The 12,393-nt window shown below is 42.7% G+C and overlaps 1 protein-coding gene across 2 annotated transcripts in view; it reads left to right on the plus strand.

The window, feature by feature from the left end:
- The window catches only part of AQP11 (aquaporin 11), a 13,374-nt gene extending 3,634 nt beyond the window's left edge, over positions 1-9,740 (plus strand). Inside the window, exons 3-4 of one of the 2 annotated variants that reach the window (XR_008203200.1) lie at positions 2,477-3,399; positions 3,503-3,595. Coding sequence is in view for 1 of the 2 variants with exons in the window: in XM_052670305.1 (XP_052526265.1) it covers positions 3,503-3,619; positions 8,784-8,854 (188 nt within the window). In the remaining variant the exon portion in view is untranslated. Of the gene's footprint in view, positions 1-2,476; positions 3,400-3,502; positions 3,620-8,783 lie in introns of those variants that run through there. The other variant, XM_052670305.1, reaches the window with a different exon arrangement.
- Positions 9,741-12,393: the final 2,653 nt, after the last annotated feature.

Raw genomic sequence — 12,393 nt, forward strand, 5'->3', positions numbered from 1 at the left:
AGGCTGATTATCCAGTGCAGTCCATCTGCAGAGATTGATTTCTAGGAAATACCAGATCTGCTGTGCCCTGGATGTTTTCCTTTGCACTATTTTAAAATCTATGAAGGCTGCTGTAAAGAAAAAAGTTCTTGTTCACTGCTCCAGGCTTCCCGGGGTTTGTGTTCTTTGCCATGCACTCATGTTCAAAGGGGAACTGATAGGTGGTATCCTCCCCCTGCTGTGCTCTCCCAAACTGTGATTTGAAGCCTCTTGAAGCAATGGAGGACTTAAACCCCAGTGTTCCTACTGCTGAGGTACTGCAGGCAGCGTGGGAGCCTGCTCGTGTGTATTTCTATGATGAAGTGAGAAGCTTGCACTGTAGCAGACCTTTTCAATGGAAGGTTGGCCAGGTACACATAGGGCTCCTGAGAGGTTCTCAGACCGTTCCTCCAGCCCCTTTCCCTCTGCTCACATACACACATAGATTCCCCTGGGCACCTGCTGTCCTGCACTTCAGAAGGCTGCTGATGGCACACACCTGAGAGACATCCACAACCTGTGTGGTGCATTCAGTGTCAGCGTGCAGCTCTGCGTGGCCCCAGCCACCATCTGTCCACCTCCTCTCTCCTGCATGATGTGTTAAGTGGGCTGTGCTTCATTACAGCTCGCAGGTGCTGCTTTTTCCCTTTTCCAGGTTAGAAATAGCACACCATTTCTATGTATTTCTGTGCCAAATATGGGGCTTCGTGCTTTGCATTGACAGCTGCTGCCTCCACAGGACGGTTGTGTTCACCCCAGATCGATTCCCCAGCTCTGCTAAGGAAATATTTCCCTTCCCCAGTTGGAGGAGCAGTGCTTTGAATGAATGAGCACCTAGAAAATGAGGCCTGCAGCAGGCCAGCCTCTGGTACCCATGCTTTGAAGGACAAATTCTTAGCTGGGCTGGATTGTTAGGAAATCTGTGCCTCTTCATTAACTGTGCATAAAGAAGTGGAGTGCTTCTTTAAGAGAAATGGCTCTTTCTTGCTCACTCAGCACCAAAAGGTTAGACAGCCAGCACTGATTTAGGCAACCTGGTCCCAACATCATTTTCCCTACAAAAAAACATCAGTTATTTTAGAATATTGTTTAGAATATTGTATGAATGATGATCCACCAAGACTTCTGTTGGAAAGATGCAGTGGTTTAGCTGGGACCTCTGAAAGGTGAATTAAACTTAGGGGAAAAAAATCTCCATGCTCATGGTTTCTTTTTATACTGATTGTGCCCTGAGGACGTGTACACTGCAGTCAGGCATGAATCAGAAATGTTACAAAATGCATCTCATGCGTATTGTATCCCATTTCCATGCATGATTTATCTTCTACTGTGGGTCTAAAAGCTGTGTGGATGACTGCTGTCTGAAAAGGGACTGTAAGAAGAAATATCTCTGGCTCTATGTCAGCTTTGATTTGGATGAAGTGTTAAAGCATAGCCGTATTTTTATGGCTTATACCCAGCTAAATGATGAACATGAAGGGCTTCAGAACATGAAAGTGTCTTTTTTTTTTTCCCACAAGGGACTGAGTTAAATTGGTGGAAATAAGTAAGTGTTTGTATGTCACTGGGTAGACGTGTAAGTTACTTCAAGCATATCATGCAACTTAATCCAACAAATAACATCAGATTCTACAGTAAGTATTTTCACAGAATCACAGAATTGTAGGGGTTGGAAGGGACCTCCAGAGATCATCAAGTCCAACCCCCCTGCCAAAGCAGGTTCCCTACAGCAGGTCGCACAGGTAGGCATCCAGGCAGGTCTTGAACATCTCCAGAGAAGGAGACTCCACCACCTCCCTGGGCAGCCTGTTCCAGTGCTCCGTCACCTCACTGTAAAGAAGTTCTTGCGCACATTTGTGCAGAACTTCCTATGCTGCAGTTTCCGGCTGTTTCCCCTTGTCCTGTCTCCACTCACCACTGAAAACAGTCCGGCCTCGCCATTCTGCCCCCCACACCTTAGATATTTATAAACCTGAATCAGGTCCCCTCTCAGTCTTCTCTTCTCAAGGCTGAACAGACCCAGTTCACTCAGCCTTTCCTCATAGCAGAGATGCTCCAGGCCCTTCACCATCTTGGTGGCCCTGCGCTGTTCTGTTCCCAAGAGATCCCTGTCTGTTTTGTACTGGGGAGCCCAGAACTGGACACAGTGCTCCAGATGAGGCCTCAGCAGGGCAGAGTAGAGGGGGAGGATCACCTCCTTCGACCTGCTGGCCATGCTCTTTTTAATGCACCCCAGGATATCATTGGCCTGCTTGGCCACAAGGGCACACTGCTGGTATTTTGAAAACTACCAACTCTCCCTTTAGATTTCTATTCTCAGTTCAAAATATTTGGATTGCTTTTTGTTATTTTTTAACGTTTTGTCTTGCACTGACGTAGTTTTCAACACAACGCACAAACAAACCCTGTGATGCTGCAAATAGGAAGGTTTGTTTTGTTTTTTTTTTTTACTAAATAGGAGAAAGAGAAGATGATGCCTTTGAATATAAAAGAATGACTCAGAAGCTAAGGATGCAGGCCATACACAGATTGGTAAAGGACAAAGAATCACAAAATGGCCTGGGTTGAAAAGGAGCACAGTGCTCATCCAGTTCCAACCCCCTGCTATGTGCAGGGTCACCAACCAGCAGACCAGGCTGCCCAGAGCCACATCCAGCCTGGCCTTGAATGCCTGCAGGGATGGGGCATCCACAGCCTCCTTGGGCAACCTGTTCCAGTGCTTCACCACCCTCTGGGGGAAAAACTTCCTCCTCATATCTATCTGGGTATTTACTTGGAGAAAATATTTCATTACTGAAAGACAAAACCCCCCTTTTTGAGTTCTGTTCTTAATTTACAGGCAGTATTACAATGAAGGCAGAATGGTCTGAAATTGCTGAGGTGCATCTTATGTCCTGAGGTTGAAGTAACACGCATGACATTTTCAAGTGACAAATGTTCAGGTGAAGTTTTCAGTTCTAGATTTCATCCTAAAACCTTTCTGTACTGTAATAAAGGCCAGAGAAACACTGGGGAGTGCGTGGAGAAAGAGAACAACAAAGACCTTAGTGAAACTTTCCTGACAGATGAGGATTACAGCAACACAGTGTTTGTACACGGAGCAGTGTGAAAGCTCACACTGGTTAATTGGCCTAGGACAATCAAGAATGAGGTTAAAGAAACTAAATAGAAACCACGATGTACACAGACACAGTGACTGCAGTGTAGGATTGATAAAACAGATGTGGGGCAGTCAGTAAGAAAACGGAGGCAACTTCATTTACATCTGAAGACAGAGAAGGAAAGATGCTTCACTTCCTGGATCAGTTAAACAAATACAGTAAAAAACTGCAGGAGAGTTCATCTGTTCAAATGGTTTCTGCTAATGTATTTCTCTGCAAGGTATGCATTTCTTGTAATGTTGTGCACACGTGTTTCTGTATTTCATTTAGAATGAACATTAAGAAAGATTGTTTGACTTCATGTTGTTCCTGTTTCGTTTCAGGTGGAAATCTTACAGGAGCAATATTTAACCCAGCGTTGGCTTTTTCATTACATCCACATTGTTTCTATGACAGATTTCTTACTTATTCACTGGTATATTGGATAGCACCATGCTTAGGTAAGTTCATAATATGTCATGTATTTAAGAAAGTGTTACTCAGTATGTGATTGAAAAGAGTATTAAAAAGGAGAGGAGGCAACATGAAAGTAATTCTTAGCCTGAAAAAGCTCAAGAGAGACAAACTGCTTAGCATTCAGTTCTTGTCTTACTTTGTAAGCAAGAGGATGAGGATGATTAAATTAAAGATAAATCATATTAGGGCAATATGCTATCTCAGTTGTCATCATCAAATGTCAAATCTTTTTCATCTCCATCGTGTCAAAGCTTTACATTTCCCATTTTATGTCTTTCTCCCAGTCACTGTTAGAAACATTCTGTTCTTAGTTCAAGAATAAGGAATACCCACGAGTCACTGGAGCTTTGCTAACTTACATTCTGATTCATCTGGTGCAGATGAAAATCCTTCATGCTGTTGATTGTTCACAGTTTCTCCCTCCAAATCTTGAGCTTAGAGAGTACATAAAGAGGCACTCAGCCAATCCCAAGTCCTTTTGTGACTGTTGATCCTATTAGAAGGGGCTATTGTGGTACTGAAAACAAGGTGAGTAGTAAAACATGGACAGAGAACATTGCAAAAGGCTTCAGTTGTAACAAATAACATGCACAGAGAGGGGAAAAAGTTATTTTGAGGTGACTTTAAGTTTTTAAAAATTACACATCCAAACAGGATAACTGCACAACAGAATAAGCTTGACAACAGCTGTTCTAGTTAATACAGCTAAGGGAATGTCCTAGGCAGAGCTGGTGAGCACCACCTGGTTCCTGGCAGAAGATGCACGAGAGCAGCTTAACATCAGCAAGACACAGAGAACGCATACAGAAAATGTCAGATACTGTCTCCAGTTTATCAGGAGAAGGAACTCCAGACCAAGTAGCTCTAAGGATGTGAATCCTGGGGACAAAGCACTTGTTGTGAAGTGTCACTACTGCAGTAGAAGAGTTTGGTGCAGATGTCAGGCCTGTGGATTATGTGGAGAGCACGGCAGTCTCTCAGCAGTATCATATCATAGAATCATGGAATAGCCTGGGTTGAAAAGAACCACAATGGTCGTCTAGTTTCAATCCCCCTGCTACGTGCAGGGTTATCAACCACCAGATCAGGTATAAAACATGGATATTCATGGGTACATAGGCCTTATTTTACAAACCAAGAATGTCAAGGTGCCTGAGGTGGAAGTGTAGAGATCTTTTTCAAAACTGAATTAATACTTGAGTGCAAATCTATAACTGTAGCATGAAATGTTAGATGTGAGGCATTTCACCTAACTTGAAATAACATTTTACTGGCACTTATTGAAAATAAGTAAATAATATAAATAACTCTTCCAGAACTGGGCCAAATGATAAGGTGTTTAGGAAGGTACCTGTTAGGACAAGAAAATTCTTATTAAAAGGATTTCTACTACAAATTGTTCAAGAAGATAATGATGAGAGAAGGAATATTTCATATGTAGTTGCAAGGACTGCTTTCAGAGTCCACATGTCTGTTGATAATCCCAGACTTCCTAGACACCCCCAGAGCCATCGTTATCTGCTCATCTGAGGTCTCACTTTTCTCAGTATCAGCATCTTAGATGGTGAAATTATTTCATTGCTCAGGAAATTCTGTTAGGAGAATGCTGGGGGGTTTTGTGATGTGCCTCAATAATCAGCACGTGCAGAAACATAGAGTAGTGGGCCATGGAACTTCCAACTGCCTGTGCCAAGTGTAGTGTGATCTCATTTGTGAGCGTAGCAAATGCAGCGATGACCAGAGAGACCAGTCAGTGTCTGATGGATACCCAGAGCTACCAGCAAGCCAGTTCTGAACTTTTCATAGAAAGTAAACTTGGAACAAGAGGAAGATTATCACCTTCACAAGAAGAGCAGGAAATTGAAGTTTTCTAGTAGGATAAGCAAATCAACTGGTGTCATAAGAGTCTTCAGTGAATATTATCTCAGAGTTATGAATTAAGAACTCATTTTTCAAGGTGTTTTCACTGAAGTTTCAGTGAAGGTGATTCTTCAGTAGCATTAAAGCAGCCAACAGTTGGAGTGAATATAGATGTCAGCAAATATTTACGACTTGAATAGGTACCATGAATGTAAAAGCTCTGGTGGAACAAAGGCAGTTGCTGTTTCACTGCCAATGTAGTTCATGCCAGTTGTCCAGGCATGATTGCAGCACTAATGATGGTTGTGACTGAGTTAATGCTTCTCTTTCAGTATCAGGGAGATGGCAGGAAGAGCTGGTAGCAAGATATTGGGCATGAGAGCAATGAAATAAGGCTCTGCCCTGCTAGATTTGTAACACTGTAAGAGAAATGGTCACTGATCCTCATTTGGATTGGTTTTACCTGAAAGATTACAGCTGTTCTTTAAAAGAAAATGATTTCTTCAACATCAGATTAGAAAATAAATGCCACGAAAGTCACACTGGAGTAGATGTAAATGGAAGAGGTAAGCAAGGGTACAGGTAAAATTTTCACCTTTCTGCTGAGAGGATATTTGAGCTTCCAGCAGGTTCAGGATGCTTACATGTGAAATTTAAGTGAGAAAACAAGAATTTCAAGTCCATTTGCAGTGATACTTTTAGCACTCAGGGACACCAGTGACTCGGTGGGGTAGCATGCACAGCTGGAGCACATTTCAGTGTATTCCAGAAATGTTCAGATGTTGTACTAAGGCCATGGTTTAGTGGGGAAATATTGGTGGTGTGGGGACAGACGGACAGAATGATCTTGGAGGTCTTTTCCAACCTTGGTAATTGTGTGATTCATGGGCAGGGAAAGGAAGGAGGGAACTGTGCTCTGTGCTAACAAGTTCCTTGACCACAGGAAAAGAACTTCAGTGCAACACCAGGGATGTGCCTGTCTGAGAGCTGCTGGATCTAGATTGGAGGGCAAGTAAGATTGGGATATCTTGGTGGAGGACTGTTGTAGACCATCTGGACGAGCATAGGTAGCAAAAGAGGCTTTCAGCAAACGAGAAGCAGAAGTCTCCTCCCTGACTCCTGTACTCCCAGGAGTTTTCAGCTATGGAGGCATCACTTGAGAGAGCAGAACTCATGCATTTGAGTGAGTGCAATCCAGGAGGTGCCTAGAAAACTCATCAAAAACACATGGATCAATGAGTGATTTTTGCTCACAGATTGAGAAGAGCTGGTGGTGAATGCGGCAGTGTGGGCTGAAGTCCTCGCAAGAGTTCAGGGTTCAGAAGACTGGAAAGGTAAACAGCAGAGCAGTTTGGACTTCAGAACCAAATTGTGCTTAGATAGGGAATTGCTAGGTAGAATTCCCTGGGAAGCTGCCACAAAGGAAGAAGTTCCATGAAAAGATGTTTTTTTTTTTTCCAAAAAGCTTACTGAGAGCTTAGTAACATTCTGACTTGCAGGAAAAATCCATCAGACAGCCTGAACATTTTGATGAAAAGCCTTTCCCTGTTGACAAGAAGTCTCACCATAAGCAAAGGAGAGCAGATAAGGTATAGAAACAGGGATAGACAGCAAATGAAGCATACACAAACTTTGGAACAGAATCAGGAAGGTCAAAGCTCACTGAAATATGACTTTGCTGGAACTAAGATACAGCACAGATTTATCAAGGGCACAAATGTTTATTCTATCTGCAAATAACACAAACTACACGATTTGGAGAAGTGGGATATTGCTACCTCCTTCTATTCAAATTGAGGCCCTGGAACGTGTTCAAAGGAGGGCAACAAAGCTGGTGAGGGGTCTGGAACACAGACCTGATGAGGAGAGGCTGAAGGAGCTGGGAATGTTCAGCCTGGAGAAGAGGAGGCTCAGGGGAGACCTCATTGCTCTCTATAACTTCCTGAAGGGAAGTTGTAGTGAGCTGGGGGTCGGCCTCTTCTCTCGTGTCATCAGTGATAGGACCAGGGGGAATGGTTTCAAGCTACGGCAGGAGAGATTCAGGCTGGACATGAGGAAGTATTACTTGTCAGCAAGGGTGGTCAGGCACTGGAATGGATGCCCAGGGAGGTGGTGGAGTCACCGACCCTGGGGGTGTTCAAGGAAAGACTGGATGTTGTGTTGAGGGACGTGGTTTAGTAGGAGCTATTGGGAATAGGTGAACGGTTGGACTGGGTGATCTTTTAGGTCTTTTCCAACCTTGGTGATTCTATGATTCTATGAAATGTAGAACATGTCTGAGCTGAAATCCCCTAATTCAAAATAGATCCCATGGAAGACAAGCAAAACAATGAAGGGCCTGGAGTAGCTGGTCACCAAGGGGATACTGAGGAAACTGGTCTTAGTCTGACAAAGATGAAGAGCTGATTAATAGCTGTCAACAATTGTTTGAAGAGCAGTCACAAAGATGACAGATTAAATCTTCTCAGTATTGGCAGGCAGTTGTGGCTTGGGAGGTTTGGACATTGAAAAAGCCTTCAGGAGGAGTGCAGCAACATTAAAACAACCTTGGAGTTTTTCTGAACAAAACCACGCTGACCCAACACAGCCTAGACAACAACCCTGCACTCAGTGGGAGGTTACCAGGCAGCATTTCTAAGAAAAATAAAATAGAAGCTGTGGGTGAGGAATATTCTCCTTCAGAATCATCCTTTCTGAAGCAGAACGTATTTTGTCAAGAGAGCTAGAAAGTAGTCAGTCTACTTTTCTGTACTTAGGTGCCTTACAAAGAACTGAAGTTCTCACTTTCACCAGCTTTCAGCTTCAGAATAAACCCTACATTGTGACCTTAAAAAACAAGCCAGTCAACTCGCCTTATCCTGTGTCGACACGTAGTGCCCACTGACTCAGCCTTCACCTGTCTGCTGAGACTGGGGCATTTGTATATTTGCATATCCTTGTCTGTCCATATTGACCTGGAAAGGGGTCGTGTACACTTTGACTTCACTTGGTCAAACTGTTCCATCTTTGGTTTATCATCCCAGAAAACACTGCTCTATCAGCTCCTAAGGATCACTGGTGTGGCTGATTGAAGCTTTCTTTGCAAACAAGTTTGTGTTTGCAGAAACTGTTCACTGTCTTTAGCACTTTCAGCTGAGAATTCCATTCTGCAGCAACCCTTATTTTACGTTGGATGATCAGATACTTCAACATAATGCTTATTTTCAGCAGCAGCTGAAAACAACTGTGAAGAACTACATCCTCAAAATGCATTTAAAGAAATGCTGGTTTTGTATTTTGTCTTTTCAGGTACAGTACTTGTGGCTTTTGTATGGAAATCCTTTCTTGGACACCAGAAGACATTAAAATCTGAATTATAGTAGGACTACATTGAAAGAAGTGTTTTCAAACAAGTTAACTTGCAGCCACCTCCAAATGAAATGAGGCTTTCAGAAAAAGCATTGACATCAACTTCCACACCTCCTTTCAATTGTATTCAGATTTCATGTATTGAAATTTCACTTACAGCTTTGTGTTCAAAACCTTCCTTTGTAACACTAGATCAGAGAATATCTACCAGCATTTCTGTTAAGCCATATGAATGCAAAAGACTGTTAGAACACTGAAACTTTGTCACTTTAGCCATAAGTGCCATTTGCTGACCTGAATTACAGTGGCATATAAAACTTTAGATAAATTCCAGACCTTTCGGGGTTTGATTTCATTGGATTTCTTTCTGTAGACAGCAGCTGCAGAAACAAAACTGAAGATTTCCCTCTGTAGCGACCTCAGCAATCCCTTTCAAGCCACATATAAACCTCCAAGAGGAAAACAGGTTGATTTGTTGTCTGATCCCTGGAAGAACTGACACAGCTGTATTCTAGAGGTGACCTACAGCAAAAGTACAAACCTGTAGGACCAGCAGTGTTTTAATAGTGAAGTGCAGGTAAGTAACCCTCCCCTTCCTTCCAGGAAGGTTCTGCCCCACCCTGTCTCACTGCAGTCTATTGAATGTTTACCTTGATTGGGAAGAGCAATAATAAAGCAGCAAGTTCTGTAGTCACACAGCTAAAAGCTCATTTTAAGTAAAAAAAAAAAGTACTTTATCCCAGATAGTCTTTTGCACAGACAGAAACAGATACAATGCATAGGACTGAATCACATGGAATTTGATGCATCGTTGATGTTATGCGACCCTGACCAGATGTTCTTGAAATAAATGTATTTGCAATATAGTAAGGTAATAAAAGGACTAAAACCAGGAAAGCTGACAGCTGAACTGGGCAAACACATCCTTTGTAGCTGAAGAACACCAGTAGTACCAGCCTTCAAGCTCTCTTCCAGTGTGAAGCTTCTTCTGGATGTTTCATTTTTGTAAGCAACACATCAAAACACATTTCAAATGTAAGATCATGTAGTTCTGAGAGGCAAGATGGTCAACAAGTTGTATGAAGATTCCAGTTCCAGGCTCCTCTGCTCTCTGTTTTAGGGATATTTTTTTTCAGGCTTTGAATATGGTGAACAAAGGAGAACAGAGGGAAGCAGGTGAGGTATTTGCACTGCAATTGTGAACCAAGTCTCCAGCAGCTACTGCTGTCAGGTATCTTTTTTGCAAGAATTTGAGTAGTTTCATTTCATACTTCTTGCAATAACATTTTTCCTGGATTTTCCAAGGTTCATTCAGATTATATTACAAAATTAACTATATGGACACTGATGATCAACTATACGGACCTTCTGTTCTTTCATTTAAGAGCAATAGAAGGAAGGAATGCCTGCTAAATACAGCAAAATGGAATTGAACTGTGGAGTTATCTTTCAGAGCTCTTTACCACTGCTTACTAAAGAAAACTTCTCTTGGCAAGAAGCTGTACAGCAAACAGCCCACCCCAGGCTGAGCCTGCTGACACTCCATCTTTCAGCCATTCTTACATTCATCCATTTCTTTACAACAACTATAAAGGGCTGCTAGAACAGAACCAAACCAATGCATGTTACCTTTAATTGAAAACCACATACTGCTTCTAAAGCAGACGTTGGTAGGCGCCTACCTGTCACTTTCTTGCTTTACTGTTTATCCCTTTTACCTACTTCAAGATGATCCATACTTTGCATGTTTTGTTTCTCTGCACTGGATTTGCCTTTGCTGTTGTACTTCAGCCCAGTTTGTAGCTTCATTTCCTTACACCATGAATTCATCTGCATGTCTCCTTTGAGCCCATGAGGCCCATAGGATAAAGCTCTCAGAAGTAAACTCCAGGGAGTATAAAAGTTAAGTGAGAAGGAAAGAGAAAGCACTGATACAGACTTAGAGGAAGCCAAATTCTATCAGATTAGAGTCCCTACTACCACACCATTTTTGAAGGCCTGCAGTCAAAGTCCATCTGTACACCTATTATTCTGGCATAGCATATAGTTTAAAACAAAATAAATTTTGTATAAATCTGGGCACTGGAATATTTTAAGTCACATATATAAGTAATGCATACCTACCCTTCTGTATATGAAGGTGACAGTAAGGCAGTGTGATTAGGAGAACCCAGGTAGGGCCTACATGTACCTTATGTAACCTTTTTACTTCAACCATGATTGTTGGACTTGATGATCTTTAAGGTCTTTTCCAACCTGTGTAATTCTGTTCTATGATTTAATCCCAGAGCTAAGCTGATGCTGGTCTCTGTCTCAGTCAACAGTTTTTCTTCTCTAAAAGACAGTCAGACAGCTGCTTGGCCTCACTGGTCCAGTGCACTTAGCTCATCACTGGGAGGCTCAGCAAAGAACAAAATATTAAGTGTTAACTGCACAGAACTTTCATTTCCCTGTCAGGTCAGAGTAGAACAGTAGAAAGTGGTAGATGGCATTTCTGCTGCTTCTGTGGATCCCATCCACTGTTGTAACCCAAAGTACAGAGTACAGGTTGCATGCAACAGTGCTCATGACTTTAAAGCTCTGCCACTCCATGCTGGCTCTACAGGATTGTGACTGTTTACTTTGTCCTCAGACAACTTATCTGGACTGTGCAGTCCGAAGTGATGAACTGCTCACTGCCAGAAGTTCAAGGTATGCCTTCAGTGTTGGAACACACTACAAAGTATTAAAGTCTGCAGAACATTTGTTCCTCCACATTAAAAGCAGGAATATCTGCAGAAGAATCATACAATGGCTTGGACTGGAAGGGACCTCAAGGATTAAGCTCCAACCCCTCTGCCATAGGAAGGACCCCCAGTCTCCACATTTAATACTGGACCAGGCTGGCCAGGGCCCCATCCAACCTGGCCATGAACACCTCCAGGGATGGATGGGGCATCCACAACAGAATCACAGAATCGTAGGGGTTGGAAGGGATCTCCAGAGATCATCGAATCCAACCCCCCTGCCAAAGCAGGTTCCCTACAGCAGGTCACACAAGTAGGTGCCCAGGTAGGTCTTGAATATCTCCAGAGAAGGAGACTCCACAGCCTCTCTGGGCAGCTGTTCCAGCACCTCACCACTCTCCTAGTGAAGAGCTTCCCCCTGACATCCAACCTAAATCTTCCCTCCTTCAACTTAAAACCATTCCCCATCATCCTGAGCATGTTTATAAACAGAAATGTGCCAACACCCACATTATACCAGTCCACATGCAGGCTGTGCAATGTAGAAATGTAAGAATATCCATAATTCCAAGTATTAGCTTATAGATTTTCTGCATGTTCACTGTGCTCTGAATTTCAAAACTGACCATGGAGTTTCACGAAGAACGTCTTGTTGCCTGACATGCTGAATACTTGTTAGTCAGTGATAGAGCTCGCTTTTTAACAATCTCAAATTGAAGTAATCAGCAAATATTCAGAGTGGTTCTCATTTTCACATAGCTTGAAACCAAACCCAACATACCAGGCCGGACAGCACTGCTTTGTGACACTCCGAGAGCACAGGA

The sequence above is a fragment of the Tympanuchus pallidicinctus genome, unplaced genomic scaffold, assembly GCF_026119805.1.
Source record: "Tympanuchus pallidicinctus isolate F22 unplaced genomic scaffold, pur_lepc_1.0 scaffold11, whole genome shotgun sequence".
In the NCBI taxonomy this organism is placed as follows: Eukaryota; Metazoa; Chordata; class Aves; order Galliformes; family Phasianidae; genus Tympanuchus; species Tympanuchus pallidicinctus.